A 27,258-nucleotide genomic window follows, 5' to 3' on the forward strand; every position below is an offset into this window, starting at 1 on the left:
AGCCAAAAAAATAGAAATCATAGTTTTTTAAATCTATCTTAATAAACAACTTTTGTAAGACTATTATCCCTACTAAACTGAATTGTAACACAAACTTTTTTTTAATTTTATATTTATATGAAGCTGACTAAATTTACATTTATATACAATACGTTCTAACGGTGAAATATTAATAAAAACTTTTCAAAATAGTGTTAAATATATTATACTACTCAACGGAAGGTATTGATTTCTTTATTGAATCTTCCTCAGTGCCAGACAAATCACTCGAAGTGCTGCTTATGTCGCACAGAGTCTCTTTATTGGGATCTACACGAAGCATATTTCTGCACTGGTAGGTAAGATGTCCAGCTTCGTATAAATAGCAGGTAATGATATATTTACCGAACAAATAATAAAGTTGTAATAAAGTTAAAACTTTTAAAAAGGTTATGAATAACTAAAAAAAAAAAAGCTAGAGTAATTAGTAAAAAAAAAAGAAATTATAATTATAATTATAACCATAACCGCACTTTCTGCAAGCTCCCGGATTTACGGATGTTTTGTGGGCAAGACGAGAAGTAATTCCCATAACATCTAAAGGTGTAGTAAAGTTTAGTAAAATCAATAAAGCTTACACACTTTGAAACAGTGTTTTTAAAACTCAAAAAAGATTTCTAAGGTGTAGTCGTTTAAATATTTTTAAAATATTTTTAAAGATAACTGTAGTCTATATATAGATTTTAGAGATTGAGTATTACTAAAATTAATAACTCTTTCCAAGGTTATTATAATTAAGTCGTTAATATAAGGATAACTCAAGAGTATAAAAGCAATAAAGCAACCATAATACCAAGCTATACTCCTACAACTAAATAACAGAGTTTTAAGTTTAAAAAACCTTTTTTAACAAGCTTTTCTCCTGAAGGGTCAAGCATTAATATATTTTAAAAATGTAAACAAACTGTAGTGCAATACAATATCGCCTAGAATCTGAAGGACTGTTTGCTACGCTAAAACTATTGAACTTGCTACCTTAAAATAGAGTTGCCAGACCTCCTGGGGTGAAGGCCACTTTTGTTTCGTGGTAGAATAGTTTAAAAAAACCAAATAACTAAAGAATCCTTAATTAACCAGGAACATTTCAAAATAGAAATAGCTCGTCACAGGTGAATCTTTTTTGCCTATAATAACAGTACGCTAAAAGCACGTTACTTTTTCACCCATTTTTTAACCTAACTTATTACATTTTTTATTGAAGACTTCTGTGGATGCTCGGTTCATTCAAAGCAGAAATGCTTAATTTGGGTATGAGGTTTAATTGCTCACTAGTATTACTCTATTTCAACAGAGAAACAAAAGGTTAGGGCTTCTCTACATTTATTTAATTTTTGACACTGGCATTCCATGAGTCGATACTGGGAAGCTCTTTAAATCGCCTAAGCTGATTTTTCATCCCCTTCAAGAGGAATTGGACCATTATGACCCCAGTGCACTCTTCCCAAAGGAATATAAGACTTATAAAAGACTGAGGGGAGCGTGACTTAGCGTGGTTAAAAACCACGAGATCCAGCACCAGGAGAGGTGGTCCCGAGTAACCAGATCCAACACCTGGAGACACCGGCCAGCATTCACCGTATTTCTATTGCTTTATACGCATGAATACCAATATTTTTAAAAAATTAAAAACGTTTAAAATATTCTTAACTAAAAAGATATTCTAGGTTCTGGGAGTTTTAGCCTCGTATAAGCTTATGAAGTAGTATTATGGCTTTCTTAAAAATTCAAAGGAGTAGCGGAGACGTATTAGGTACACGCTCCCACCCGCCAGCCTAAAGTGGTGGAAAACCGCTAATACTTCAAGACATTTCGTAAACACCCTCCAGCAAATGCGCGTTAACTAGGCCTTCGAGGCTATTTAACTTCTAAGTTGTACTTCCTATATTCTTTGTTACCGTAGACTAGATTTAATCTGCTTTTCATTATACTTTTTTGGGAGCAATAAAAAGGTGCTCCCCGGGTCCTTGGCCCCTCTTTAAGGAAAAATACTGAATGTCTTTAAGAAGACCGACCCTAATACGGCAGTGCAATAAAAAAGTTCAAAATTAAAATAGGCCATCCGCTTCAAGTGGAGAGCTGATGGTAGGAAAAGCCTGGTTGGCAGAATGCTTTTCGTTTCCTCCAAGAGTTCTGGGTGTGTCTAGCTCTTGATGCCGCCTCTCCCGTTTTTCATCACACTAGACAAAATGACAGGAGCCCGGCCTGATATATTCCCTCCAGGGACGTTTAAAATTCTGCTTTGAGAATAACATGGGCAACTCTTTCGATAAAGTATTTTCCCACAGCACGTGGTTTAAGACGCTGTTTTTAGTAAAGACGCCAATTATAGAGCTGCCTTAAACTTTAACGCTCATTGGCATAGATGGACCACAACTTTTCTGTATTAATCAATTTTTAAATGGGTACAAAGAAGTCTACTAAAATTATGTGGGGCTCGAGAATACGCGGTGATCAAAGACTGAAAAAGAGAATTAAGTCGGTGATAATCGACCCGTAACCTTGAGTATGCGTGATAATGCTTTTAAGCGCCGAGTTACAACGCAACTCTCGAATCCGCTATGTTGAATTTGATATTTACCCTGTTAAAATCTATTTGTGATTATCCTAAATGTACCATCATATAAATATATAGCCATTTTTTAAAAAGGCCATTAATTATCTACAAGCTATTATCCTGATCATCCTTGTAGTTGTTTTCTTAGAAGTTTTTAGTTGATAAAAATATATATAATAGCTAAACTTTTTTTAAACAAACTTGTGCCCAAGCCTGGTGTATGTGGAATACCCGATTGAGCTGTGAAAATTTTATTAAGAAATTGTGGTGTGTCAGTAATAATTCAAATAAGTACAAAGTTTGAAGTTGTTCTTTTAATTCTGCTACCTGCATAAATTTTACTTAGTGGAAATTTCCACTAATCCTTAAACAAATTGTTAAACCGGTATAACCTCATAGTTAAATGTAGCTCAAGTTTTTAATGGTCAATAAAGTAAATTTATTACAAGTTTTTCTTTTCATTTCTCGATACACTGCAAGGACATCCAAACATAATAAGTTGCGAAATAATTTTCTCATTTAAAGTTTCAAGTGCGAGTGTGAGGGGGTCCTAGCCAATCATTTATTCTATATTACGTCTCAGTTATAGGCGCTAGAGTTTAATATTAAATACTCACTAGAGCCAAGTTTAAATTCCTATATTCGCTATAACTTATGAACAAAACTTTATAAAATATGCAGCACTGCGAAAGTGGTTAACTTTAAAATCTAATTTTCATAAATTTTCTTAGAGAGTAATCAGCCAATGGCTTCTTATCGAAAGGTCTCAGTTACTTAATTTGTGCTTAATTGTAATTCAATGAGTGTTAACATTAGCGTTCATCCCTCAGGGTTTTTGACCAACGTCATTAAAATCCTTAAAAGAAACTTGATATAGATTTCTATTTTAAGTAGTTTAAGATAAAGACTTAATCCACTTAAACGATGCAGTTTTCATTACAGGTTAGGTTATAAGATAATTTTAGGCTGTAAACTTAATTATGGTACAGTTACATTGTGCCCTACTTATCAAAATAATAGAAGGTAGATCTTTTATTTCTACCGACGCAAATGGCTATGGAGACCCATACGTTACTGTTGATTTTGATAAAACACGCAAGCTTCACACGTCCGTAAAAACTGCTACTTTAAATCCGGTGTGGAACGAGGAGTTTTTAATACCGGTAGTTTAATTTATATTTTCTTATACTCGAATTTACAATACACAAACTTCTGAAAAAGATTATTCAAGATGTTAAAGAAATAATCATATGTTGCAAAGATCTGGACTTCATAGGATGCGACAAGATAGGATATTTAGTCTTTAAAGCTGAAGAACTTTTAAAATATAAAATTATATCAGGTTCTTTTTTAATGTTATAACTTCCTTATCACTGAAAACCATTAATTGAAGGGTGGTATGAAATGAATAGATACAAAATTGTTATTGACAGTTTAGGGAATATAAAAGACATTGGTCAATGGCAAAAAATTAACGGGAAATTCTCAAAACATAAAAAATGTTAGTTATTTTATATATAATTATTCAGTAACCCGTTCTAAATTCTAATAATTGTTATCATTAAAAAAAGTTCGAGGAACCTTAAACATTCACTTGGAAATATATGAATATGGGTCCGGTTATGAAGTTAAGTATGTTTATAGCCCCTTAAGGGAATGTAATAAGGTTTTATTAAACTTGTTTCATGTACGAACACGTTAAGTATAATAACTTTTTAGTTCAAGTTATACCAAGATGCTCGTGTTCACGTTGAAGAAATAACCGGTCCCATTTTAGGAAACGGTAAAACCTATGAAGTAAATTCTGTTTGGAAGGATCTTTACCTTCATATTTGCAAAGCCAGAAAATTTATTTATATAACTGGTCTCTTGTGCGTATTTCTTCTGCAGGGTTAAGCTCTTAACATTGTGTACGTATGGTAATTTAGGTTGGAGTTTATGGACGGAAGTTGAACTAGTTAGAGACGAAGATGTGGAGAAAAAGACTGGTTATTCATCTAACTTGGGCAAACTTCTTTCTGCAAAAGTTGCGTTTTTTTCTTAGTGTATAGTGGTGAAATACAATTTTTCGATTTAAAGGCTAGAGAAGGAGTGGCGTTAGCTGCTTTACTGTGGAATGAGAAACTTTCTGTGCACACGAACTTGCTTAAAGCAGAAGGTTATGTGGATAGTATATAGGTTTATTAACTTTATCGCCAACTTATGATATTTTAAGGAGTAATGTGTACTCATGATGAAACAACAAGAGAATATTTTGAGGCTTTAAATTTGGGTTGTTTACTTTGCCTATTTTTAATAGTCATGGTCAAGCTTTGTTACAGTAATATATACTTTAACGGTTAAGACAATGTGAAAATAAAACTGGCTGCACGATATGGATCACAAGGAGCGGTGACGCAATTCTGGTTTACTCATCACCAGAAATCTGTCATTCTTGACGCTGAAGTGAATACTAAGAATAAAATTATCCTAGTCGACTGCACCTCTCTAATCCAAATATTTGATAGGGGCCAGATCATAAGCGAAAAATCGTGGCTTACATCGGAGGGCTGGATTTATGTGATGGCCGTTACGACACGCCCACCCACTCGCTATTCAGGACGTTATCGGGTAGTGTGACTTCGAAGTTATATAAAGAAACATGTAGCCACGATGTTTACTCACCACAAGGTGTCCACAAAAACGATTTTCATAACGTTTGGGAAATAACGCAAGTAGTATCTTTAAAAACAAAAAAAAACTGTAGGTTTACCTTCTACTACCTGCAGGAGTACGGCCCACGTCAACCTTGGCACGACATCCACTCCTTTGTAGAGGGACCAGCAGCAAGAGATGTTCTTGAAAATTTTTTGATGAGGTGGGAAAAGCAGGTCAGGAATGACGTAGAGGGATTGAATTAGTTTATAAAATATAAAACTTTAGGCGGACAAGTACTTGTCTGTGCTCTACGATATCAAGCATGATCCTGAATTGCTCTCCTACGAAGAGGAAGTTTTAGATTTAAAACAAAAACACAAGGAAAAGGAGATGTTTAATGTTCAAGTTCGTAAATATCTTAATCTCATTCTTTAAGCTGCATGTATTATCTTAAGTCCTAAACATTTTTTTACAACTGTTATGTTATTGTTTCAGCTCTTCAGGTCTATTGACTCGCACTCTGCTAATTTCAATAAAGCTTATAACCGTGCCGTAGACAACAGCATCTGTATGGTAAGATCAGTTGCTTTGCTTTAAAAAAAATATGGACGGTAGATCTCTTGTCAATAGGCCTATCTGCACTTTATTAAAAAAGCTGAAAAGTTTATTTATATAGAGAATCAATACTTTTTAGGTAATTCTATATTATTAAGTGCGCCCTTTCACCTATTTTCTTCGCAGGTTCCTGCCAATCTTGGAAACGGTAAATATGCTCCTTTAAGCTATTAATAACGATACTTAAGTTATAACGTCGCTCAAAATTTTCTTTTAGGCATAAAAAGTCGGGATGCTACAATTTAGTGCCGTTAGAGGTTGATTGTTTTTTTAGCAACTTTAACATAACTCTTATCCGCTAAACTATTTTTCCTAATCACCATCGAAAAAAGATTGCCAAAAAAATAGTCTATAAAATTGAAAGAAATGAGCGGTTTGCGGTGTATATCGTAATACCCATGGTACTTGTACAAACAGTCTTATTTAGTTCATATTGTTAAGTCAATTACTGCAGCATCCCGAAGGAATTCCCGAAGAATCGTCCGTACAAGAGGTCCCACAGATTTTTTAGCAGGATATAGGCTTAATAAATCCGCCGTACCTAGATCCTGCGCTGGGAAAGCGAAACCATGAAAATGATGTACAAAAAAATATCACATGCTCTTCAAAAAACCAACTGCTCACACTCTCCTTTGGACTATTTACGCTTTTTTTGTTTAGTAAAAATTTAAAGCTTAGCAACTTGGTGTACTCCAGTAAAAGCACCAAATACAGGGCAACAGAGAAACTTCGGTAGGTGCCGCGAGCGAAGCCCCTTCAAAGAGTGCGCATCCCAGACAAAGAAAAGTCTATGCCAGAAGAAAGTTGACCGATATATACATTACCAGCCCTTTTAACTCTTTTGTGTGCAGTTTTATGATTTATGTTCATTCCAAACTAATGATTGTCGATGATGAATATGCTATACTCGGTTCGGCGAACATAAACGAGGTGCACGTTCCCACAAGCAGTTAAAATCACAGTAGCTCTTACCTAATCGTTTAGAGGTCACTCGCGGGAGACCGGGACACCGAAATATGCATTGGCGGCTACCAACCTGGTCACGTGTACAAAAATGGAAATACGCCCAGAGGGGAGGTGCTGTCCGCTCTGCTTCCGGCGCCGTGGACAGCCTGACGCGCCTTTTCTTTGCAGATATTCGGCTTCAGAAAATGCCTTTTCCAGGAGCACTTGGGGATCGACGACCCACTCTACGGTACATCCCCTCCCTCCCCCCCCATTCGTTGCAGGAAAAAAGAGTTATTACACCACAGACAAACCATGGGAACTAGAGTGCATTCGTCAAGTAGCTAAACTGGCAGAAAACAATTGGAAACTGTTCACTCAGAAAAAGGTGGTGGAGATGAAAGGGCATCTTCTTGTCTACCCCATGGATGTGGCTAGGTACTTGCCAATACTGTTTGCCCGGATATCTCTTTCTTTAGTAACTGCATAGAAACGGCCAAGTCAGGTACCGCACGCGAGGAAAGTACTTTCCAAACACCACAGCCAAGATCAAAGGTGCTATCTCCTTGCGTTGTATTATGAAAACCTACTGTGATGTCTTGCTTTTAAAATTAAGGGTCGAGCAAAAGACAAATACCGGATGCCATCACAACGTAACTGAAAATAAAAGGCGTCGTAATAAACACAACTTTATGTGACCTAAGCATGCTTCTTTATAGAAGTCATAAACCCTGACAGCCGTTCATGTGCGTCTTATTAGGGTGCGTTAAGCTGAAGTGGAAAAGAGAAGAATGGTTACGTGCTCAGTCGGGTGTATAACATCGTACTTTCTTCTCTTTCCCCAAAAAGTGGGCCCTGTTGAGCTGCATCCGCAAAAACTAAAGGAAACCAACAGAATTGGTTAATCAAAGCTTAAGACCAAAGAAAAAAAAGGGTTACGCTCAAGACAGACTGCGATCTTCTCACTCCGCTTGAATCGGAAAGTGGTTGTTTCGGTTCCCCGTAAAAATCCACGCTAGAACAAGTAGTCAGCAGGTTTTCAAGGCACGGCGAGAGCAGTTCCTGCTCTAATTGCTGACGAAACAGTAATAAAAGGATGTCATAAAAAAAAAGCTCGACGCACATACAGGATCCACGCGCTCGAGGGAGAGCTTAAACGCCGCACTCCATTCGTCTAATAGCTTCTGCTCTCTGCAGCTAAAAACAAGAGTCAGTGAGGTGGTAGATGCGGTGATGGCAAGCGTGTTCCCTAGCGAGAAAGAACTAGGAGACTACCATCGACACTCAAGAAGAAAAAAATACCTTTCCTTTCCACCACGGCGCCTCCAAGTCGGATGCAAGAAAAACCACTTGCCGTGTTCCTAACTTTATGCATTCCAAGTCGCAACGTTGAAAATGAAAACTTGGACTTGGCGGGGCCTATACGCAGTACATGGGTATTATAGCTGGTGAGCCGGACCTTGCGGGGGGGGTACCGTGTAGAAGCGCTCCGCTGAAAAGCACGAGATAGGCTAACTTTATCTCCTTGTGGGGGCGCCCCCTGCAGTGCAGAACGCCATCTTTAATAAAGAGACCGGTTGTCAGTAGTCTCTTGCAGGGTGCAGCCTTGGGACAAGTGTAAGGCGGCCTTTTAGTAACAAGGCGAGTGATGACTTACGAGTTTCGTTTCGGTAAAGCGCGCACGAAGCGCGATCAGATTCTGTGTGTTTTCGTAAAGAATTAGTTGTCGATTCATAGAGGCCGCGAGATCCTTAAATAAAGTCAGCACCCTCTCTAGTGGACCAAAATCCGGATTCGAGTGATCTGTTTTAAGTAAAAGCTCCTGCAGGCAAGTAAAAGTAGTTTGGTAAAATTATTAAAATCAGTATAAGAATACTTTGAACAGCAATACATAGTGCGGAATCCTCTGAATAGGCATAAGCAAAAAGCCTAAGTAGCAATAGTAAAGCTTTAAAAAAAAAAAAGTCCTAAAATCTACTCTTAAGCGGCTTCTTCTTGCAAAGAGGGAGATGCCGAACCTCTTCATGCTTTAAAAAAAAACTCTCCTCAAGTAAAAGGACATCCAACTGTTCGCTTCCTTTCAAAAAGAAAGCGCAATAACGAACATAAAGATTCAACCACGGCTCCTTAACAATTTTTTAAAAAGAATAAAAAAACAATTATAAAAATGTAATTGTTAAATAATTGCCATTTCACAAAAAAGTTGGCCAATGCACGTACTTTCACTCCAACACTCAACCAGCGTGGATAGCTTTTCTAAGGAAATGGTGTGCTTGCGTTCTATTTCATAAAAAAAGTAAAAATAATGAGTAGGCGAACTAGCAAATAAGCTTACCCAAGTGAGCAAGCTCGGAAATGAGAGTGCTAAGTGAATCGCCTTGTTTTGCTAAAACGAATTTACTAATGAATCTTTCAACAAGTTAATTGAAAACATACCTTGAAGGCCACCGGCAGATTTCTCTATTATATATTCTAAAAAAAACTTTAAACTAATAAAATAGATAGAAAAAAAGATATAATAAACCAAACCATATAGAGCATTCCCATAAGGTTTAACAGCAATTTTAAGGCCAAGAAGGTAACTCCTTTCGGTTTTTAATATTTCTTGAACAATGCTTAGTCGTTTTAAACTTACATTTTTCCCTTCACGTCTACTAAAAAGAATATTTATATTCAGTACCATTCAATATTCCAGCGACTTTTAAAGCTAAAGTTTATCAAACGCAATTATATCTTTAACCTTTGAACGTGTAATCGAAAAAAATCTTGCAAGATTATAACTTGATTCAACATCTACCATAATAAATGATAGAAGAGGAATTTAGAATAACTTTATTTCTATAATAATAAAAATTAAAAACTAAGTAAGATGCAAAACCCGTGAATCTTCAAAATTTAGGACCTCTTTTGAAGCCAATAAACCTTCCTCCATAGCCAGTAAAGTATAAGCTTGTTTATAACAACAAAAAATTTCTTTGTCATTAAAAGTTTAAACCACAAAAAAAACAATGTGGTAAAAGCCAAAAATTATAGTAGAGGTAAGTTAATATATACTAGTATAAAAGTCTATCGGCAGGTCACAATTACAATTTTTAAGTTTTAGTGATAAACATATCTAAAGTTTAGCACTAACTATATAGGATAAAAAGATGTAAGATTAAAAGTAGGTTATATCGCTAAATAAGTCTTACCACTTAATGTTCAATAGACTCAATATTTTAAGCCAATAAAAAATCACAAACTCACAATCGACCACTAATTGTTAATGCCAATGATTAAAAAATGTTTTTTACGTTTTTTCGTTACTCGCACCGAGGGCACTCCTACTTTAATGCTAAATAAAAACTTTAAAAAGCAGTCCGAAAAAGATCCATCATATTTTTTCAGTTTTCATATTATATTTAACATCTTTTTTCATTGATAATATTACGTTATAAGCGCGAATTCCACCAGTACGCTTTGCGTAGAACAGTTAAAAGGGTCCAGTACTCTCACAACTTGCAAGGGGGAGCAACCAGTAAAACGCACTTCATGCATGTGATCTGAAAAGTCAAAACCAGGACCCTGGTTAGATTGTGGTGGGTGGCAAGGAGACTACCACGTTCTGTATTAGAAATTAAATAGTCGACCATTAAAGACCGAAAAGAGAGTAGCGGCGGTAGTAATCGAACCCACGATCTTGGGTATGTGCATCAATGCTCTCAACCGCTGAGCTATGAAGACAACTTCCGATCCCTTCAGAGGTAACGATATATGCATAATGCGAATGACGGAAAATACATGCTATTACTCCTGACTGAAAGCCTGAGTATTCAAAGTTGTTAACTCGTCCGAGCACCAGGAAAAGTCATTTATAAATAAATAAATAATATGGCAAGGACCCTCTCTACAAGAAAGAATTTAACAATAGGTATAACTCTCAATTATTAGAACTAGCCTAAATAAGCAAACTTCACATGATATGTTTTAAGGAAATAGCATACAGAGGAGCCCATACTAAAAAGCTAAAAAAAACTCTGTACATGTAATGAGTCGTAAAGGGTAGCTTCCATGGAAAATTTCAAAGGAAAATCAGAAGGACTAGCCATAATTTACCATAAATAGCTGTTTGACCATGAAGAATGTATATATTTCAAGATACTGAGGACTCTGCAATGCAACAAGACAGGGTAAAGAAAGCATATAGCAGTACATCGAGAGACTTGAGTCTCTATGATAGTCATGATGCTGGTGCAGTGCACAGAGTCCTAACGAAATATTTAATTAAATTTACAGATATAGTTTAAATGATTGCTTTAAGTTACCGAAGAGGAGAAGAATGCAACTACAACACAATATCATATGAACAATGTTACAGCAAAAACATGGAAGACTTGGACATAAATACACGCTAAACTTAGTACATCACGCCGAATACAGGTTTAACATAAACAGCAGCGAAATTACAGACATAAGATAAAGAAAGATTTTCTTTTGTGCTCGCCGAGGGCATTCTAATATATATACTTGCTAATAGCACTATAACCATATACCGATACCATACTAAGCGCTCGAGCCTATAGCAACTAGTACTGCTCGCTACGGCCCAACCAACGCTTACGCGAGGCATAGATCATAGTAACCAGCACTAATAGCTTCAGCCAATCATATAGTACCGTTACTATACTCATCGGTTACAGTTCTTGCGAACCAATCAGGTAGTACTGTATAGGATCGACCCGACGGCCCCGTGAAATAAGAGCTAGTGCCCTTCAATTACTCATAGCATGCGCCTTTATAGCAAAAGTCTTCGCACGCAGTTAGTGACTTGCAAGCATAAGTATGCATGCTACTTTGCTGATTCCGTCAACTAGTATCAAATAGTTAACTAGTCGAGTTCTACAGCTCGTTCATTGCTTTTCACAGAGGATTCTCTCCGGACGGCAATTACTAGTATATACCACGGGAGAACGTGATGTACTTTTGTTTCATAGGTTATCAGGCTAGCTATATTATGCAAAACTCTTATAGAGTCGATGCTAGTAATTGATAGTTAGTCAAGTTAGAGATAATAGTAACAGTCCACCTGATACAGGTAAGATAGAAGCTGCCTAAATTAACCTATCTGAAGCGGTGTTTTTACCAATTTTAAGAGTATGTCTTCCGACACGTAACAATAAGCCTACGCACTGCATCGTACATACCTCAACATGGTTCGATCGAGCATGATAACCATATTCAGAACCAACCGTGTTACGTTCCAAGAGACCATAGCGTACTCAAGTAATTTTCGATTCCTCGGAAGCGCTTGATCCTAGAGGGTTATTTAACACCACAAGATTGTATGTAGTTTACACATGTACGACAATCCTTCCGTAGATGGAGCCCCATGTCAATTCTCTGCTAAACAGGTACCATGAGATGCAAGGAATAACGACACGCATCAGTCGTGCTAGAAGGGGTCTCATCTTTTTCGGACGCTTGTACGATAACTTTTATTTAGATTATGTATAATCGTTTATTATGTTAAAGAATGTACAGAACCTGACGAAAGCGTAAAGTATATTGCTAATAACTAATGTTACCATTCACAACACTAGTCAGTTCGCTATAGTTATCCATTGATTATATAACATAAGACTTACCTTCTGAAGCCGCAGCCAAGTCGAGAAGCGACACAACTTCGAGATGAAGCTTAGCATAAAATCGATTGTAATGCTTGAAAGCAAGTTAGTTAGTTCGCTCTCTTATAACGATCGATTCTTCGTTGTTAATTATACTATGTACAACACTAATTCAGAAGAATTAGTAAAATTAAACAGATGTTAAATTTACAATTCACAGTGTAGTTAGCTCATTTTTCTTGCAAACTACACTAATTAAAATAAAGGAAGTTAGTTTCTTCCGTAATAACAAGGCTCGTAAGGATAGCCTTGATGCAAAAATAGATCTGTTAGAGGTAGCTCCCGATGCATGAAGACTAAGAGAAAGCTAAAGGATTTTCCACCTCAATGAACTTGAATCAAGCTAGAGATCGCTGTCCAGACCTTAAGGAGGAGCATGTCTCAAGGTAAGATAACAGATAAATAAAGTAGGAAATGCTCCATAACCAAGGTTACTTTCTAGTTCGAGGTTACTAGTTTTTCCTGTTAGACTAGATTTTTACCTTGGGACATGCTCCTCCTTAAGGTCTGGACAGCGATCTTTAGCTTGATTCAAGTTCATTGAGGTGGAAAATCCTTTAGCTTTCTCTTAATCTTCATACATTGAGAGCTACCTCTAATAGATCTATTTTTGCATCAAGGTTATCCTTATGAGCCTTGTTATTACGGAAGAAACTAACTTCCTTTATTTTAATTAGTGTATTTTGCAAGAAAAATGAGCTAACTACACTGTGAATTTTAAATTTAACATCTGTTTAATTTTACTAATTCTCCTAAATTAGTATTGTTATATAGTATAAGTCGGTCTTTATAAGAGAGCGAGCTAACTAACTTGCTTTCAAGCAGTACAACCGATCTTGTGCTAAACTTCATCTCGAAGTTGTGACGCTGCGCAGCTTTAACCAAGTTTAAGAGCATATCTTTCGATACATAACAATAAGCCTTCGTCTTCACAGTAGCCTACAAACCTCGACTCTCCTCGATCAAGCAGGGCAACCGTAGTCACAACGGTCGTTTTGTAAGTATTCCCGTGAGGTCCAAGTACTATGAATTCATCTAAGCTCAAAGGACCCAATTGCCGTAGAGAATTACTAAACGCCATAAGGCCTTCTCATGTACACATGTAGTCTAATTCATCTGTGGACGGCAATCGTAGTCTCAATTCTCTGAAGACAAGTACTGAGAGACATTGAGAATAACCAACCAGCGAAAGTGTATATATAGGCCCGATCTCTTTCGGACGCGTTTACGATAACTTTTATTTAGGTTACTCATAACCCTTTAGTATTTTAAAGATTGTACGGTGATTTGCGATAGTCAAAAGATATAACTAACGGTACAGTGCTACCAGCCCTAGCAGTTCTCTATTCAGTTTGCTATAGTTATTTATTGATTGGATAACATAAGACTTACCTGCTGAAATCGAAGCAAAGCAAAGGATCGTAGCAACTTTAAAATGATTTCATGCACTCAATTGATTGCATTGCTCGAGAACAAGTTAACTAGCTAATTCTCTATATACGGAGTTTTGAGCTCCTTAATTATTCTATATAAAGACACTTTTTAGGAAAGTGCCAAAAATTGAATAAAATATTTAAAAAAATAATGCTCCTACCCAAATAAAGTACAATAAGATAAAACACAGCACCAGGTAGAATCACTAATAAAAATTATTACTTTGAGCTTCGGTGACATTATCGAAAGCTAATGATTGTATAAAATTGAGTCGATTCTGATTATTGTATTAACTTAAGCTAACCATTGTCTTTTAACCTTAGCTACAGAGTAAATTAGGCTACCCAAGGTATAATTAGAAAGGAATTAGATACAAAGTCTGAGCAATATTCTCCTAAGTAAAAACAGAGCAAGGTTGCCATTACAGTTTACTAACCAATGTAGAGTCAAGTTCTTTTCCCCTAGTAGCTAGGATTAAGAATGGAATCGAACCGTTGACGTTACACTGAAGGAGTAAAGTTTTACCACTAAACTACTAAAGCCAGTTTTACTTTAGTAGAACAAAATAATGAACTAACAACCTAGAAATGATAGCGCATTAAATGTCCTACGAAAGTAGAACTAAAAAAAAATGGTAAAAATAATGATTTCCTCTTTGTACAGCTGCCAAAATCTGAGGTCTCTTGTTATTAAAAATAACTTCAGTTTGATATCCTTTATAATTTTAATTAAAGAAAAGTATTTAGACATTCGCCTTTAGGTGCGACAATTGGAAGCAACGATGAAGCTGCTATCTACCTAGAGACGCCGAAATACGCTAACAGTTAAGGCGAGCACACCACCAACTGTCGAGGTTGTCCTTATCGCCTAGAAATTCCCAATTGCGCGGACATTTGTCTTTAACAAATCGCACAATAGCTCCATGCTCACAGGTCATTAATGGCACCTTTCCAAAGAATGTTCCAAATCAAGGACTTTCTCCAAGGTAATTTGACCAGTCAACACTTGAAGCCTAAGTCAAAAGACTATGAACACTATTTAAATAAACATTCAAACAACGGTTCCAGCCATGGTAAGATAGTTAAACAACCTTTTTAAATAGTTCTGATAACCTCTCATCGATAACTGAATATGCAGGTTATTTTATAAAACGCGAACAGTCTTTATGCGAAAGAGAAGAGTTCCAATACTTCGCTAATAATATTAAAAAAAATTGTTGTTGCCTTAATTAGTCAGATTCATCTAAAACCAGAACATCTACTCCCCAACCGCGTACTTTACCGGCATGTCAGGGCCTACTCGAGGAAAGGCGGAGCAGCCATTACTATCAAAAAATAATAGCTGAGTCATTTATACCGTTTATTAATTCAAAATTTATTGAAGCAGTGCTATCGGGATCAATATGGTGGCTAAGGAAATGTGGTATTGTTTCCGCATATAAGTCCCCAGGGCTGCCTATGTTACCTAAAGAGCTGAACATTATTGTTAACCATGGTAAAGCTTTAGTTCTTTGCTGTGATTTTTAATTGCAATTATTCTTTTTGGTATAGTAAAGTGAGAAATTCTAATTAACTCTACAACTGCCTTAAAAAAAGAGGTTTCCTTGTTCCCTATCTTCCAGAACCACCACACATATCTCAAAGGAACCTTAGATGCACGTCCGGCCCGAAAAGGTCATATATATTAGCAGGGTGTAAATTACATAAAAAAATCGAGACCAAAGAGCGGTTGTTGCTAAAGTTCTCGTAGCTTATATTTTTTTTTCTTCTTACTACTTCAAGTAATTTAAAATAGTAAAAATGGGTGTATGGTTACGAGACGCAGGCGTGTCGTGAAAAATTTATGTGCACCTCGGGGTAAGTATAGCCGATAACGGGTACTATAAAAACCTTATGATAGGTTTAATGCTTTATAAAGATTAGTGTATAAATACTTGTGTAATTCCGCCTTCTACCTTACTTTTTATACAGGTGTAGGTGTTAAACGATTCAATAAGCCTGTTGCTGCCTCTTTCCTACTTCCATAGCATTGGCGTAGGCGCTATAGTTTATGCATGCCATAATACGCGTATCGAGGGCAAGAATTAACAGTAGTAAAAATTATTGTTTGGACGCGGATTTACTTATTAAAGTATTCCCGTGCTTCTTTTTCTTTTTCTCCCAGTTTCTAAAAATAGGGTGGCGGTTAACAATTTTTGTATGCTGGGATCCCTTTAAGCTCTCTCATTCAATTTGGCTTCAGACAGCTTTGAAAACTTGTAACACAAATATATGTAACATTCTCCATCTTTTGGCAATAATTTTACTAACTGCCTAATAAGACCTAACTTAATATGAAGAAATGGTAACAAAAAAATTTTTAGGTATGACCAAGGTCTTTTTTTTTCACTGGGGTACAAGGCATCTCAAAGTGCCCAGAGAACTTTCGTCTAATAGAGGCTCTCTAACTGGGCTTCCCCCAAGAAAGAAGCAGGGATATTCTGCATAGCTTGCCCGCGGGTCTAACCACACATGGTTATCATTTGGTCTCCACAATTTATCCAATGATATGCTTGATAGTTGACTTTCTCAAAAACCATAGCCAATTCGTTATAGTTTTCTTCCAGTTGCACCGAGTGTCTAAAAGAGTTTGCTGCAAATATATTATTAGTATGCAGCACGACTACTTTGTAACTTGCGTAACTACAGGGAGTGAGGATTAAGAGTTAGGGTAAATATATAAAAGTCACTTGGAAGACTAAATTTTTAGGGTTTTCCTTTTCTCTCTCCCTTGCTTTTTTAGGTTGCCCGCTGTGTACGAGCTGGGTCTTTCTCATATGTGGTGATATATGGGGTGGTTTAATAAATAATATATATAATTTTTTAGTGTTAGAATTAGACTGTAACAGCGAAGTTAAATAATTTCAAGATGGAGTTACAGAAAGTAAGGAATCTATAGTATTTGATAGGCGTGCGGAGAAGACCGTCATAACAAATAGTTTTGAGGTGACTAAGGAAATGGTTATGATATCCTTGAAAGATATAACACACAGTTTACAACATTTGATTGAAAAAGTCACCTTAGTGATGGTGAATAAATTGACCGGAAGGATATATAATTTAAGTTGACGGCCTGATAAAATGAGCGTCATGAATTTGAAACCAAAGAAGGGGCGATGCCCTTATGGCATAAATACGAGATGAGAGTCTCTTGAAAGGTAAAGTAATTGTGAAGGAGCGTGGAAGGCTCTTAAAAGTTGGAATGCTGCTTTGAATAGAATCATGGTCATGTTGTAGTTGAGAAACTATAGTTAAAGTTTGCCAGAGCCTTAAAATTACATGAGAATGTGTGCTGCACTTCAAGATTTAAATAAGCAGTGTTCCATTAAAAAGTATGGAGTGCCAAAGGGAAGGCTTATTAACTTGAAGGCTCGAGGAAGCAAGATATCTTCTACGTTAGATAATGCTAAAGGTTTAACTTAGCGACTTAATCATAAAGATTAGGGGATGTTTTTCGCGTTCACTTTGCCGAACGGAAGAAGAGTACGATGGACAGTTCTTCCTTTTGGGTACGTGAATGCACCTTTCTAATATCAACACTGTATGGATAAAATCACAATGGTTTTAAAGGATACGCTTGGTTATATTGATGACTGCTTGTGCTTATTGAAGTTGATCGAAAATTTTGTTACATTATGTTAAACTAGGTTTAAATAATTGTAAGTTTGCGAGAAGCTCAGTTAAATGACTGAGAAGAGAATTATCCTAGAGATGTGAGGATGTCGGAAGACCAAATTCAGGCTTTACAAATATGAAGGGGTCAAACAATAGGGAGGGCTTACAAGCTTCTTGCAAGCTTTAAAATTTTGGAACGCTTACGTTTCGCAAAACGCAGCCATATTAAAACCCTTAAGCAGACTACTCAGAAAGGGAGACGAGTGCGTTTGGAAGGAAGAATAGGAGGAGACGTGGAATAACATATTAAGTGTTATCAAGAAAAATATATGCGTTGAATTTATGAACCACAATTACCCATTGATCTTGAAAAGAGATGCAAGTAACCTTGGAGTGGGAAGTGTTCTTTTTCAACGTTACGATGGAAGAGTTCACTACATTGCATTTGTAACTACAAAGTTCAATGATACTTAAAAAAGATATAGCATTACTTATAGGGAGGTTTTAGCGGTGGCATGGTGCACAAATAAACTAGTAGATTTTATTAACTTAAATAGTAAACGGTCATAGTGGAGACAGACCGTTTTCTTGGTCTGTTTAGAAGTGAATGTTATTGCGAAACGGTGAGGAAGAAACGGGTACACCGAATTCAACAAATAATGAATAATTATAATTGGATTATACAATTATTCCAGGAGAGGGGAATATTATTGCGTATTTGGTACCTAGATTAACTAAGAGAGAGGAAGAAAAGGAAGCGAATAGCAAAGTCATGATAGCTTCCAACAAAACGACTAGGGACAAAATTGAACTTAAAGTCACTGGCAAAGAAGAAGCAGAGAATTACAAAGACAATTATCATATTTGGTGCAAATTTGATGTGGATTTTTGGGGACCTAAATAGGAGGGCTAGCGAAGCAGGTCGTTTGTGAATGTAACACTTGTATTCGATTTTGTATAGGTGTCATAAACCTAAAGAGAAGATGTTATCTAAGGGAATAGCTAGAGGCCATGGGGTATATATGACTGTGGAGGTTTTTAAATGCCTAAAAAGCGGGAGGTTACGAGAGCGTATTAATAATACTTGATAAGTATTCTAGATTTGTATGGGACCGGGCTTATAAAAAGTTAAATACGAGCTGGTAGTTAGAGAGTCGAGAGAAGTATTTAAATTAAGACGGCCTACTAATATTATATGGACAAGGAGACAATCTTTCATAGCGGAGAGGTGAAGCAGTTTTTGAAAAACTTTACATGGGCGTAGAGTACCTCACTGTCAACTACCATCAAGCTAATGGTATGGTTGAAAGAACCATACAAACGTTAAAAAGGGCTTAATGAAAAACTGTTATGAGAGTAAGAAAGATTGGAATGAATTGTTAGACGATAATATTTTATGTTACATGATTCCAGATGCTGTAGGGGTTAGCCCATATTATATGTTTTTTAAGAAAAATTCTATCTGACTGATTTACACTAAAAACGGGGAAAGTGGTGGAGCTCGTTAATGCTGATGGTACATCATGGGAGGATATGAAGGTGGGCTAAACCATGAAAGGTTATGATAAACCGGTACATGCTGAAGATCTTAAAGTAGGTGACACAGTGTATCTTGTCATAAAGGAAGGTAATAGATTTGATTACGAACACTAAGGCGACCATGCCACCATATTGAAAGTTCTTGGCCCTGACAAATTTATGATTCAGCTGGACGGAAGAGATAAAATTTGTCATCGTAATCAGCTTAAGTTAGTGAAGGTGGCCCCAACAAAATGTGATTTCAGAGTATTAGGGCACCTAGGAAACAAAATTTATGTGACTCAGTTTTTAATTGTCCCATTATACCTGTTGAGGAAAAAGAGGAATTTCTAATAAAGGTTTAAATAGATGCTTTTCTATTAGCTTGTAATATATATGGTTGGATTATCTATAATAACTTGGTTTATAGTAAGCATTTAGTAGTCAATTGTTTGTTCATGTGTATGTGTTAGTGTTTTGCTTATATTTTCTCAGTAGGAAATGCTAACAGCCGAAACCTTTTGGGAACACCTGTCAACATAGCTGTTAGTCAGACCTTTCCGATTCTATGTTAATTTTGTTGAGAAACTAGACCATTTAAAATAACCTAACTAGTTTAATTGTTAGTTGTGTTTAAGAAAATCAATCCATATTTTTTGTTTTTAAAAAAAGTGCATATAATTTTTATTAGAGCACTTATTCAATATCTTAAAAAAGGGATGAGGGAAACTACATAAACTTTTTTTTATAAAACGCATTTATTGTTTAATAACGAATTAAATTACAGATCATTTAATAACTAGGTTTTAGTTATTTTAATTGTGGAATTGGTCATTTTAAATATCAAAAAATTACTATAAAATGCGTCCGTGTTATTTACGTTAAAGCTATTAATGCTTTTAAGAGAAAGGGCAGTGTGTGAAATTGGAAAAGTACAATAATGAGGTTCTTTTAATTTCCCTAACAGGAACAGACCGAAGAAGTCAAAAGTAGAATGGCTTAAGTAGTTAGTCCTGCCGGACAGCACCAAATTCAAAATTAATCAGAACAGTTAACCTCGCATAATTAAGTATTACTCATTACTATAACCGACCAAACTGTAGCTGTTTCTCTGACGTATACACTATTGGCTTAAAGTAAGTTACAATTTTTTTAATGTTTTTTTTATTTAACCTATAAAGCTTAGCCTTTTGGCGGTCATATTTGATAACTACGACAATTTTCAAGCTAATATTAAGGGCGCAGTGCATAGGAAAACAACCCATTACTATACTTTAAAATAGTATATACATATATAACGAATAACTGGGTAATATCGCCCTAACCTACAATACCCTTACCAAACCTTCAAAACCTAACGGAAGGGTTGACTCTACCTTTTTACCATAGGAGCTACAACTGTAACCATTAAATAATTCGCTATGCATTAAGCATGGGTCCTTTTACAGAACCGATACCTTTGCCTTCGAGAACCCGTTGGTAAATGATATCAAGTTTCGAAGACATTGCACAGTTGTGACCTTTATGCACCGTAAGAGGCGTAATATATACCGGATTTCGGGTTATTATAAAGGGCACTGAGTTATAAAGGTGTCAAAAAAGAAATGATAAAGTCTAGCATGTAAACATGAGTGTTCCTTTTTCCATAAGTAAATTTTGTCTTTATTAAAAATGTTAATCTTATAATGGCACTATCACGGGTAATGGTTTTAAGATGCGAAACTTTATCTATATACATAGAAGGAAGGAATGTCTAAATTTTTTAAATTAATACGATATACACTAATTAAGCAATCCTATTGACCACAACACATTTTGACATGAAAAACAATTAATATTAATAAATCTGTGGTGTAAAGAGAGAAATAAAATTCTACACATTACGAACTTAGCTTTTTCTCGCACATAGAGCAACAAAGCAAAGTTAAGAACAAAACTTAATGACAAATTTCTAAAAAAAACTATTCAGAAGTTGACAGCCAAATAACAAAATTTCAACCAATCAGATACAATTATTTTCATGACAATTTAACGAAAAATTCGAAAAGTTAATGTTATAGTGAATAAATTCAGCAAACACAATTTATTTTTTTTTCATTACTGCTGTTCTAGAACAGTACTATTACTGGTAGTGGTTGTAATAAGCTTAATATGTATATAAATCGTAAGGTAGCAATAAATGTATAAATATTTGTTAAACAATATATATGGTACACAGTTAATCCCACTTAAATCAGAGCACCTTGTAGTTAAGAAACAAAAAGCAGGAAAAATTAGATATTCTCCCGCAGGGCAGGGAGGAAGAGGGGCGTGGGTGGATTGCTTGCAATACCTGTGTTAATACTAACATGCTAAATTAATAAATGCTTGTAACTAATAGTATAACTTTTTTTTTAATGATACAAACATGGAAGGCTTTAAATAAGAAAATAAAATTTAATTATACAAAAATATAAATAATTATTTAGCCTTTTATAAAGCGCTGATCAACTATGTCTACTATTTTCACGCTAATGAAAACCTATCAGTCATGAATAAAAACAATTATGACGCACGCAAACCAATGTCCGTAAAGGTGGCGTCTTAGAAAAATATGACCGTAGTATTATAATACAAAACACCACGTAAATGAGTATTTGATGCTACGTGCTTGTATAAGGTCAAAAGCCCCGGGGGCAGTGCACAGCAATTTAACGGAAGGATATTAATTCCATCGCTATAATTTAAACGAAAGTACCACGCGGAAGAGCAACCAAAATTAATTAAATCGCTAAGGTATATTAGTTCTTGCACTTGTTTTTCTCTTTTCTAAACGTCCCACCAAGAGACGTGTAGGAAGGAGGGCATCCCTTTGCAGGAGCTTGCTGCCTCTATTATTACATGACCGACATGCTTTCTTAATAAGTTATCATGGCCAACAATAATATATAAGCAAGCTAAAAATTAAAATGAATCGAACACACTTTCGATAAAAAAAATACCAAGTTTTCTCTTGTATAGCCCAAACTCGGGCTTGCGCCGTTTGGCTTAGGTGGTCACAAAGATGCGATCCTTAAGGACTGGGCTTGGTAGCCTTTGGCGTTCCATGCACTGACACTATCTATTCTAGTGACTGAAGTATAAAAATATATATTTAGTACAGAAATAACATATTATAAACTATTAATTTCGCTCGCCCAGAGACGCTATTTAATGCAAGAAGCAAGCCGCCCCTTTACAGGCGATAGAAGAAAGGATTCTTCTAGCCGCGTCGTTAATTAGCTTATATTTATAATTTTTATAAAAACTTATACCGACTACCTTAAACATAAACGTGGGTATTTTCTATAAACCATTGTTTATTAACGCTCTCTATAGCTTTTTTATACGACTTTACGCTTTTTACAACTAAAAAAAGTGTTGAACTCAGAGGGACAATGTAATCACAGTTATAAAATACCATAGCCTAATTTTATTACATTTTACTTTGTTGAAATTTCTTATTGTTGGGGTTTGCAAGACTGTTCCCAAAAATATTCTGGCTACCTTTAAAAAAAGTTAAAAAATCTTTACTTTGTTTCACTTTTATAAAAGTTCAAGCAGTTATCGCTAAATTATGGCTTGCTAGCTGTCTGCAAAGCCTGCCTCAGGAGATTAAGCAAAGACATCATCTCTTTCCAATTCTTCTAAGGCCTGAGGGTCGTTTATAGAATCACTAGAAGCGCTGTCCCCCGTTCGCAGCTGCACGTCTAACTCAAGATTTTCGGTTTTTTGCTGCCTCCTACTTTGCAAAGGTATTAATAAACCGTAAAGAGTAGAACAAAGTTTTAACCTCAAAAAAACCGGTTTCATGCAAGACTCGTCAAACTTTAACCACCAGTAAGCTAATCGGCCGTGGCTCACCACAGTCATTGAAGCGTCCCCTTGGTCAGCCTTTTGTTTTTGTCCGAACAGAAAAGTTATTTAACCACTTAGCCAAATTAAGACGACCGATAGTAGAAGTATTATCCGTCGTAAAAGTTTACAAATCCACTTATTGTTATTTTACTAACAATGCTGTAGAAGTCCGTCTCTTCAGCAATTGCAGCTTTAGAGTGCTTAATTTTTAGAAAGTCTAAGACGGGAACGGTGGCGCCTCCAAGGACGAGCGCAGTGCTAATGACAATCACAAGAGTGGTCAGTCCTATTACCTGAAATTATAGTAAAACTGGGGTTAGTGGATAGACGCCAGCAGCACCTAAACACCAACCCGCTTTCCCTCCGTTGAAGTATTTTTCATGGCCAAAAAAAAGGCGACGGCACCTCGCAGACCTTTTCAACTTTATAAAAAAGATTTTAAGCACAGAGTAACTCAAAGTTACGAACCTGCAAACCACATCATGAATTGAAATTTTAATGGGATTTTCTTGTTTCTCAAAAAGGTCAGATTACTGATATATGAGATAGGAAACACGTTGACTGCGCGTGAAAGCAGTGAAAATAGCTAAAAAGTTTAATGGTGCTAAGCGGTACTCGCGGAAGGGGAAATAAGTAGCGAACAAGGCACAAAGTGATAAACCCAAAATTCCAAAGTTGGCCTGGAAAAGTGAATAACGAGATCCCCAAGTAGACAAAGACAAAGTTCTCAGCCATAAAATTTAGAAGCTCCGAAAACTGAGAGAGCTGGTTCTGCCCTAAATACCGCAAAGTAAGTGGCTGAATATATAGATGACTGCACTAACTAAAAACAGTCACCCTGAGGAGACAAGTTAAAGGACGTGTAATGAGCCTGACCGATACCACAAAACAAGATCCCGACGATCCCTAAGAAAGGAAGCAAAACAGTGAGAGGGGATGAAGTGCGACTACTGACAGCCGACTAACCCGATAAAGAAAACGTTTCGGCCAAAAGAAAAGAGCTGTAGCTCATCAAAAGCAAAAGAGCTGTCTCTAAAAGGGGGTATCTGGAAAGGTCGCTATACTTCGAGCCCTGCACAAGCTGTTACTAGGTATAAAGGAGTGAATAAGGGAGTAGAAACTCGCACCAGAGCAGTGAGTAGCGCAATAAACATTCCTATACTAAGTGAACCGACAAAATTGGTCATAAAGTCCAATACAAGAATTCCAACGGAGGAAAAAGTAATTTCTTTCTCTGAACTCAAAGACGTAATCGTACTAAAAAAATGGTCAAATAAAGAACTAAAGGAGAGTCTATAAGTGTATGCCTGTATAAAACAATCGCAACTGCGTCGTTTAACATACTTTCACCAAACACATAGGCATATAAGTCTGCGTCTACTTGAAGCTCGTTAAAAATAGCCAGAACCGTCACTATAAGTCCAAAGTGAACATGTCTACCCAACCTAATAAACCCGAAAACAACCTGGATCAGTGGCCGAAATTAGCGCTCCAAATTGAAAGCAGTCGCGAGCATCAATTTTTGAGCGTAAATCATTAACATTTAAATAAACTATAAAATATGTTAACGCCCTATTACCACATAAAATAAAAATATTTTTAAAAATTTAAGGGCAGCAAACATTGATAAAAAATAGTAACAAGTAGGCAATCAATAAAAGAACCCAAATGTCAGCGAGGACAAAATAGTACCAAAAAAAGCAAACAACAAAACAACTGAAATATTTCCGAAAAATTGTTTCTAGATAAAAATATATTTAAAAATTAAATAATAAAACTAAGATTTTTAACCTTTTGAATTTTGTAACCAGCTGCAAAAATGATAGGTGGTAAGAGCATATAAAAAAATATTGAGGGGTCAAAAAGTGCAGTGGACTGTAACTCCTTATTGTTAGCGCTAAAGAGCTTGATAATTAAGCCTGTAATAACGCCTTAGAGTAAATATATGTAAGTAATACAATTTAAGTTGAACAACAAATAACAAAAAGTGGCCATTTAATATAGATAACCATACCATAGAGCATAGACAGCCCAGATTCGTGTATAAAACGCAAGCGTCTTTTTTGAAAACCCATATAGTTAATATGCTTAAGATAAATAGCAAAATTAAAATAAAAATTCCGAAACTTTTGATAATATGTCGCTCCTCTGCCACCGCATCTGTTACCTGTAGTCTAACCAGATTAATATACACTTATTTGAAACAAAAAATTGTCGTTACCAATTTTGTTCTTGACTCGGAAGGTTCAACCATAAATTCTTTGTAATAAAAAGGGTTGATGGCTTAAGGTCTAGGTAGAATAAAACGGGAACATTTATTTAGTATACAATTCTTCCTGGACTAATTCGGTGACAAGCTTCGAAATACTCGAGCTCCGATATTTCTTACCAGGTATGGTCAAACACCCATAAAAAACCGCCACCAGAAGAGGCGGCCTTAACCACTAGACCCGAGGTCAGGTGTCTCACCACTATCAGCTCGTAAACCAAGGGTGGGAGGTAGGTTTAAGGTTTTTAGTATATGAGAACCTTTAGTAGGTTTTTTAGCACTAGTCATCAGGCTACCCACAGAAGGTTTAACCGAAAGCTGCACGTCGCTCACATAGAGTGTAAAGTGCAGTGGTGAGAGAAGAAATCCTCACAAAATTCTTGCTAAATATGGGTTTTGAGGCGACAGTGTGTCGCAGAGCCTTTGGTCTTAAATTAAGCGAACGAGTTACCCGAAGAATAAGTGCTGGCGAGCAGCTCTCTTCGAGGGTTGTAACTTAATTTGTATTTTATTACAGTAGAGCGAAATGACAGCCAAATATAAAAATTTGGAGAATACATTTTAAATAGCATTCACTTTCAAACCAGCCCCCCGGAGAGACTTGAACAATGTCATTGATGAATGCATTAAGAGTCCGTTACCATCAATGATGCATATCCACATATCCGAACGACAAAATCTGTAAAATTGAAAATTGGGCCAGTGACATCGTTTGCAGATATTTGTAAGCTTTCACGCTGGAGACCCAGGCGCGTCAGAATGCGGCAAGGGCTACTTGACTGCGTAATGCGCTAAAGCACAGGACTTGCTAGCTAGATTTGCTAATTGTAGCGAACACACCCTAATAACTAACGTGACTGCAATTAACCGTAGTTATTTTCCTATAACAAACTTGTGTCACCCTTTAACGAATGCATTTAACTAGGTGCATTCTCTTTTGGAGTTGCTGTGCTTAATTTAGATCCTTCCCACGATATCCAATATAGACCAGATCCTATCGTTTAACGATTTATTTCGCATGATTTTCCCCCGCGAAGCCCACATCATGCATCCCCTGCAACCAGTGCTACTGCTGCTGATCCCCGCGTTTTCACTTTAATTTTTACTATTACAATTATATATATAAGAACAGAGAGAACAACGGTCACAATCGACATTGCGTCAACTATTATACTCGAGACAGTAAGTTGCTTAAAATCTATTATAATGGTACTTAATCCTTAGATATATCGCCATATCCGAGTACTATTCTGGAAGGCGGGGGGAACTCCAGCAGTTAATGCGATGTGACAGGGTGGAAGGATATTTGCGCCGTCAGCGAAGCGCGGCTCTCTCCAAATGTACTATTTAATTTTAAAGTTTGCGACGTTAGCGGATTACAGGGTGTTGAGGCAGGTTATAATACCGGAGTAATTGCAATTTATAACCCCTCCAAGCAACCATTCCCGCCGTTCAATCTTAAACGATCTACTTAAGCATAACTCGTCAGCCGTTCTGTATAGGATTTAATCCATTGACCCAATTTGAAGAACGCGGATTAAAATTTAAGAATCCAAACTGCTGATGCAGGAGGAGATGGGCACAGTAAACGTCTTAGATATCACCGTCTTCAAGGATATATGGCTTCCCACGGTTACCAAGTTGCTGACTGAACTGTCTCGGGTCATTTGCCTTCTCTTGGGTAACGAAAATGAGCAGTAAAGACCTTCTCTCATTTCTATATAAATTTGAGCAATTTCATTCTCGTTTCCGGCATTGCTAGAAGCTCCTGATTTACAGAACAATGCGGAAACTTACTTCGACGTGCGATTCCGCAATCTCACAGTAAAGCAATGACAGCACATGAATTGCGTATTTTTCAAAACGCCCTCCTGAAGAGCTAAAGACGCCAATATTCAAGGTCAACGCCTCATTAGAGGAGTCATGGCGTAGGCGCTTAATCGCCTACACCAACACATTTGCAAAACGCTGATGTCGCATGTGAACCAAAAGAAGAAAAAACTAACTGCGCGATATGTCGGAACCGGGGTTACCGGTCGCTTTCTTTAAAAAAGT

At 36.5% G+C, this 27,258-nt stretch overlaps 3 protein-coding genes and 2 long non-coding RNA genes across 7 annotated transcripts; 1 reads left to right on the forward strand and 4 right to left on the reverse strand.

Moving 5' to 3' along the window:
* Positions 1-220: 220 nt before the first annotated feature.
* On the reverse strand, positions 221-951 carry LOC135145587 (uncharacterized). The gene is made up of 3 exons (XR_010283496.1): positions 881-951; positions 502-576; positions 221-351 (listed from the first exon to the last, which is right to left on the reverse strand). It is a non-coding gene; the product is annotated as an uncharacterized LOC135145587 (long non-coding RNA).
* A 2,622-nt stretch (positions 952-3,573) lies between these two features.
* LOC135145603 (uncharacterized) lies at positions 3,574-7,488 on the forward strand. The gene is made up of 26 exons (XM_064077720.1): positions 3,574-3,756; positions 3,815-3,935; positions 3,987-4,094; positions 4,165-4,259; positions 4,313-4,457; positions 4,522-4,619; positions 4,673-4,751; positions 4,809-4,865; positions 4,938-5,038; positions 5,101-5,203; positions 5,264-5,307; positions 5,362-5,463; positions 5,516-5,635; positions 5,726-5,803; positions 5,861-5,924; positions 5,972-5,993; positions 6,063-6,102; positions 6,178-6,246; positions 6,300-6,338; positions 6,391-6,504; positions 6,560-6,775; positions 6,830-6,922; positions 6,980-7,040; positions 7,099-7,228; positions 7,281-7,345; positions 7,407-7,488. The coding sequence occupies exons 1-26, from the start codon at positions 3,574-3,576 to the stop codon at positions 7,445-7,447; spliced, it is 2,388 nt and encodes a 795-aa protein (XP_063933790.1). The 3' UTR covers positions 7,448-7,488.
* A 4-nt stretch (positions 7,489-7,492) lies between these two features.
* Positions 7,493-9,762, reverse strand: LOC135145604 (guanine exchange factor for Rac 30-like). Its single transcript, XM_064077721.1, has 14 exons — positions 9,693-9,762; positions 9,531-9,583; positions 9,320-9,444; positions 9,227-9,262; positions 9,126-9,176; positions 8,979-9,070; positions 8,769-8,916; positions 8,667-8,719; positions 8,448-8,612; positions 8,266-8,395; positions 8,093-8,209; positions 7,918-8,039; positions 7,730-7,864; positions 7,493-7,668 (listed from the first exon to the last, which is right to left on the reverse strand). The coding sequence occupies exons 1-14, from the start codon at positions 9,720-9,722 to the stop codon at positions 7,594-7,596; spliced, it is 1,332 nt and encodes a 443-aa protein (XP_063933791.1). The 5' UTR covers positions 9,723-9,762; the 3' UTR covers positions 7,493-7,593.
* A 12,894-nt stretch (positions 9,763-22,656) lies between these two features.
* LOC135145614 (sodium/hydrogen exchanger 9-like) lies at positions 22,657-24,185 on the reverse strand. 3 transcript variants are annotated; one of them, XM_064077733.1, is made up of 9 exons: positions 24,062-24,185; positions 23,901-24,006; positions 23,772-23,840; positions 23,577-23,710; positions 23,403-23,520; positions 23,287-23,348; positions 23,090-23,227; positions 22,870-22,970; positions 22,657-22,821 (listed from the first exon to the last, which is right to left on the reverse strand). In XM_064077733.1, exons 1-9 carry the CDS (start codon positions 24,119-24,121, stop codon positions 22,692-22,694), a joined length of 918 nt encoding a protein of 305 aa, XP_063933803.1. In that variant the 5' UTR covers positions 24,122-24,185; the 3' UTR covers positions 22,657-22,691. The 3 variants fall into 3 exon arrangements, with proteins under 3 accessions (XP_063933803.1, XP_063933802.1, XP_063933801.1); XM_064077732.1 differs by having other exon boundaries at positions 22,657-22,818; positions 23,766-23,840; XM_064077731.1 differs by having other exon boundaries at positions 23,766-23,840.
* A 540-nt stretch (positions 24,186-24,725) lies between these two features.
* LOC135145586 (uncharacterized) lies at positions 24,726-25,259 on the reverse strand. Its single transcript, XR_010283495.1, has 4 exons — positions 25,156-25,259; positions 25,062-25,101; positions 24,949-24,992; positions 24,726-24,865 (listed from the first exon to the last, which is right to left on the reverse strand). It is a non-coding gene; the product is annotated as an uncharacterized LOC135145586 (long non-coding RNA).
* Between the last annotated feature and the right edge of the window lie 1,999 nt (positions 25,260-27,258).

The sequence above is a fragment of the Zophobas morio genome, unplaced genomic scaffold (assembly GCF_036711695.1).
Source record: "Zophobas morio isolate AGI-343-1 ecotype UQ-CSIRO unplaced genomic scaffold, CSIRO_AGI_Zmor_V1 ptg000164l, whole genome shotgun sequence".
NCBI lineage: Eukaryota > Metazoa > Arthropoda > Insecta > Coleoptera > Tenebrionidae > Zophobas > Zophobas morio.

Excerpts from the sequence above, each read along its gene's own strand:
- LOC135145603 (XM_064077720.1), top strand. The coding sequence starts at position 3,574 with ATGGTACAGTTACATTGTGCCCTACTTATCAAAATAATAGAAGGTAGA. Across the intron at positions 4,866-4,937 it reads TTTTGAGGCTTTAAATTTGG|ACAATGTGAAAATAAAACTG; the intron begins GTTGTTTACTTT and ends TTAACGGTTAAG. Across the intron at positions 5,994-6,062 it reads TCCTGCCAATCTTGGAAACG|GCATAAAAAGTCGGGATGCT; the intron begins GTAAATATGCTC and ends ATTTTCTTTTAG.
- LOC135145604 (XM_064077721.1), bottom strand. The coding sequence starts at position 9,722 with ATGGAGGAAGGTTTATTGGCTTCAAAAGAG. Across the intron at positions 8,720-8,768 it reads CAAGAAGAAGCCGCTTAAGA|GCTTTTTGCTTATGCCTATT; the intron begins GTAGATTTTAGG and ends ATTGCTACTTAG. Across the intron at positions 8,210-8,265 it reads CAGCGGAGCGCTTCTACACG|GCCCCGCCAAGTCCAAGTTT; the intron begins GTACCCCCCCCG and ends TACTGCGTATAG.
- LOC135145614 (XM_064077731.1), bottom strand. The coding sequence starts at position 24,121 with ATGACCAATTTTGTCGGTTCACTTAGTATAGGAATGTTTATTGCGCTA. Across the intron at positions 23,349-23,402 it reads ATTCATGATGTGGTTTGCAG|GTCTGCGAGGTGCCGTCGCC; the intron begins GTTCGTAACTTT and ends AAAGTTGAAAAG. Across the intron at positions 23,228-23,286 it reads CTTCAACGGAGGGAAAGCGG|GTAATAGGACTGACCACTCT; the intron begins GTTGGTGTTTAG and ends CTATAATTTCAG.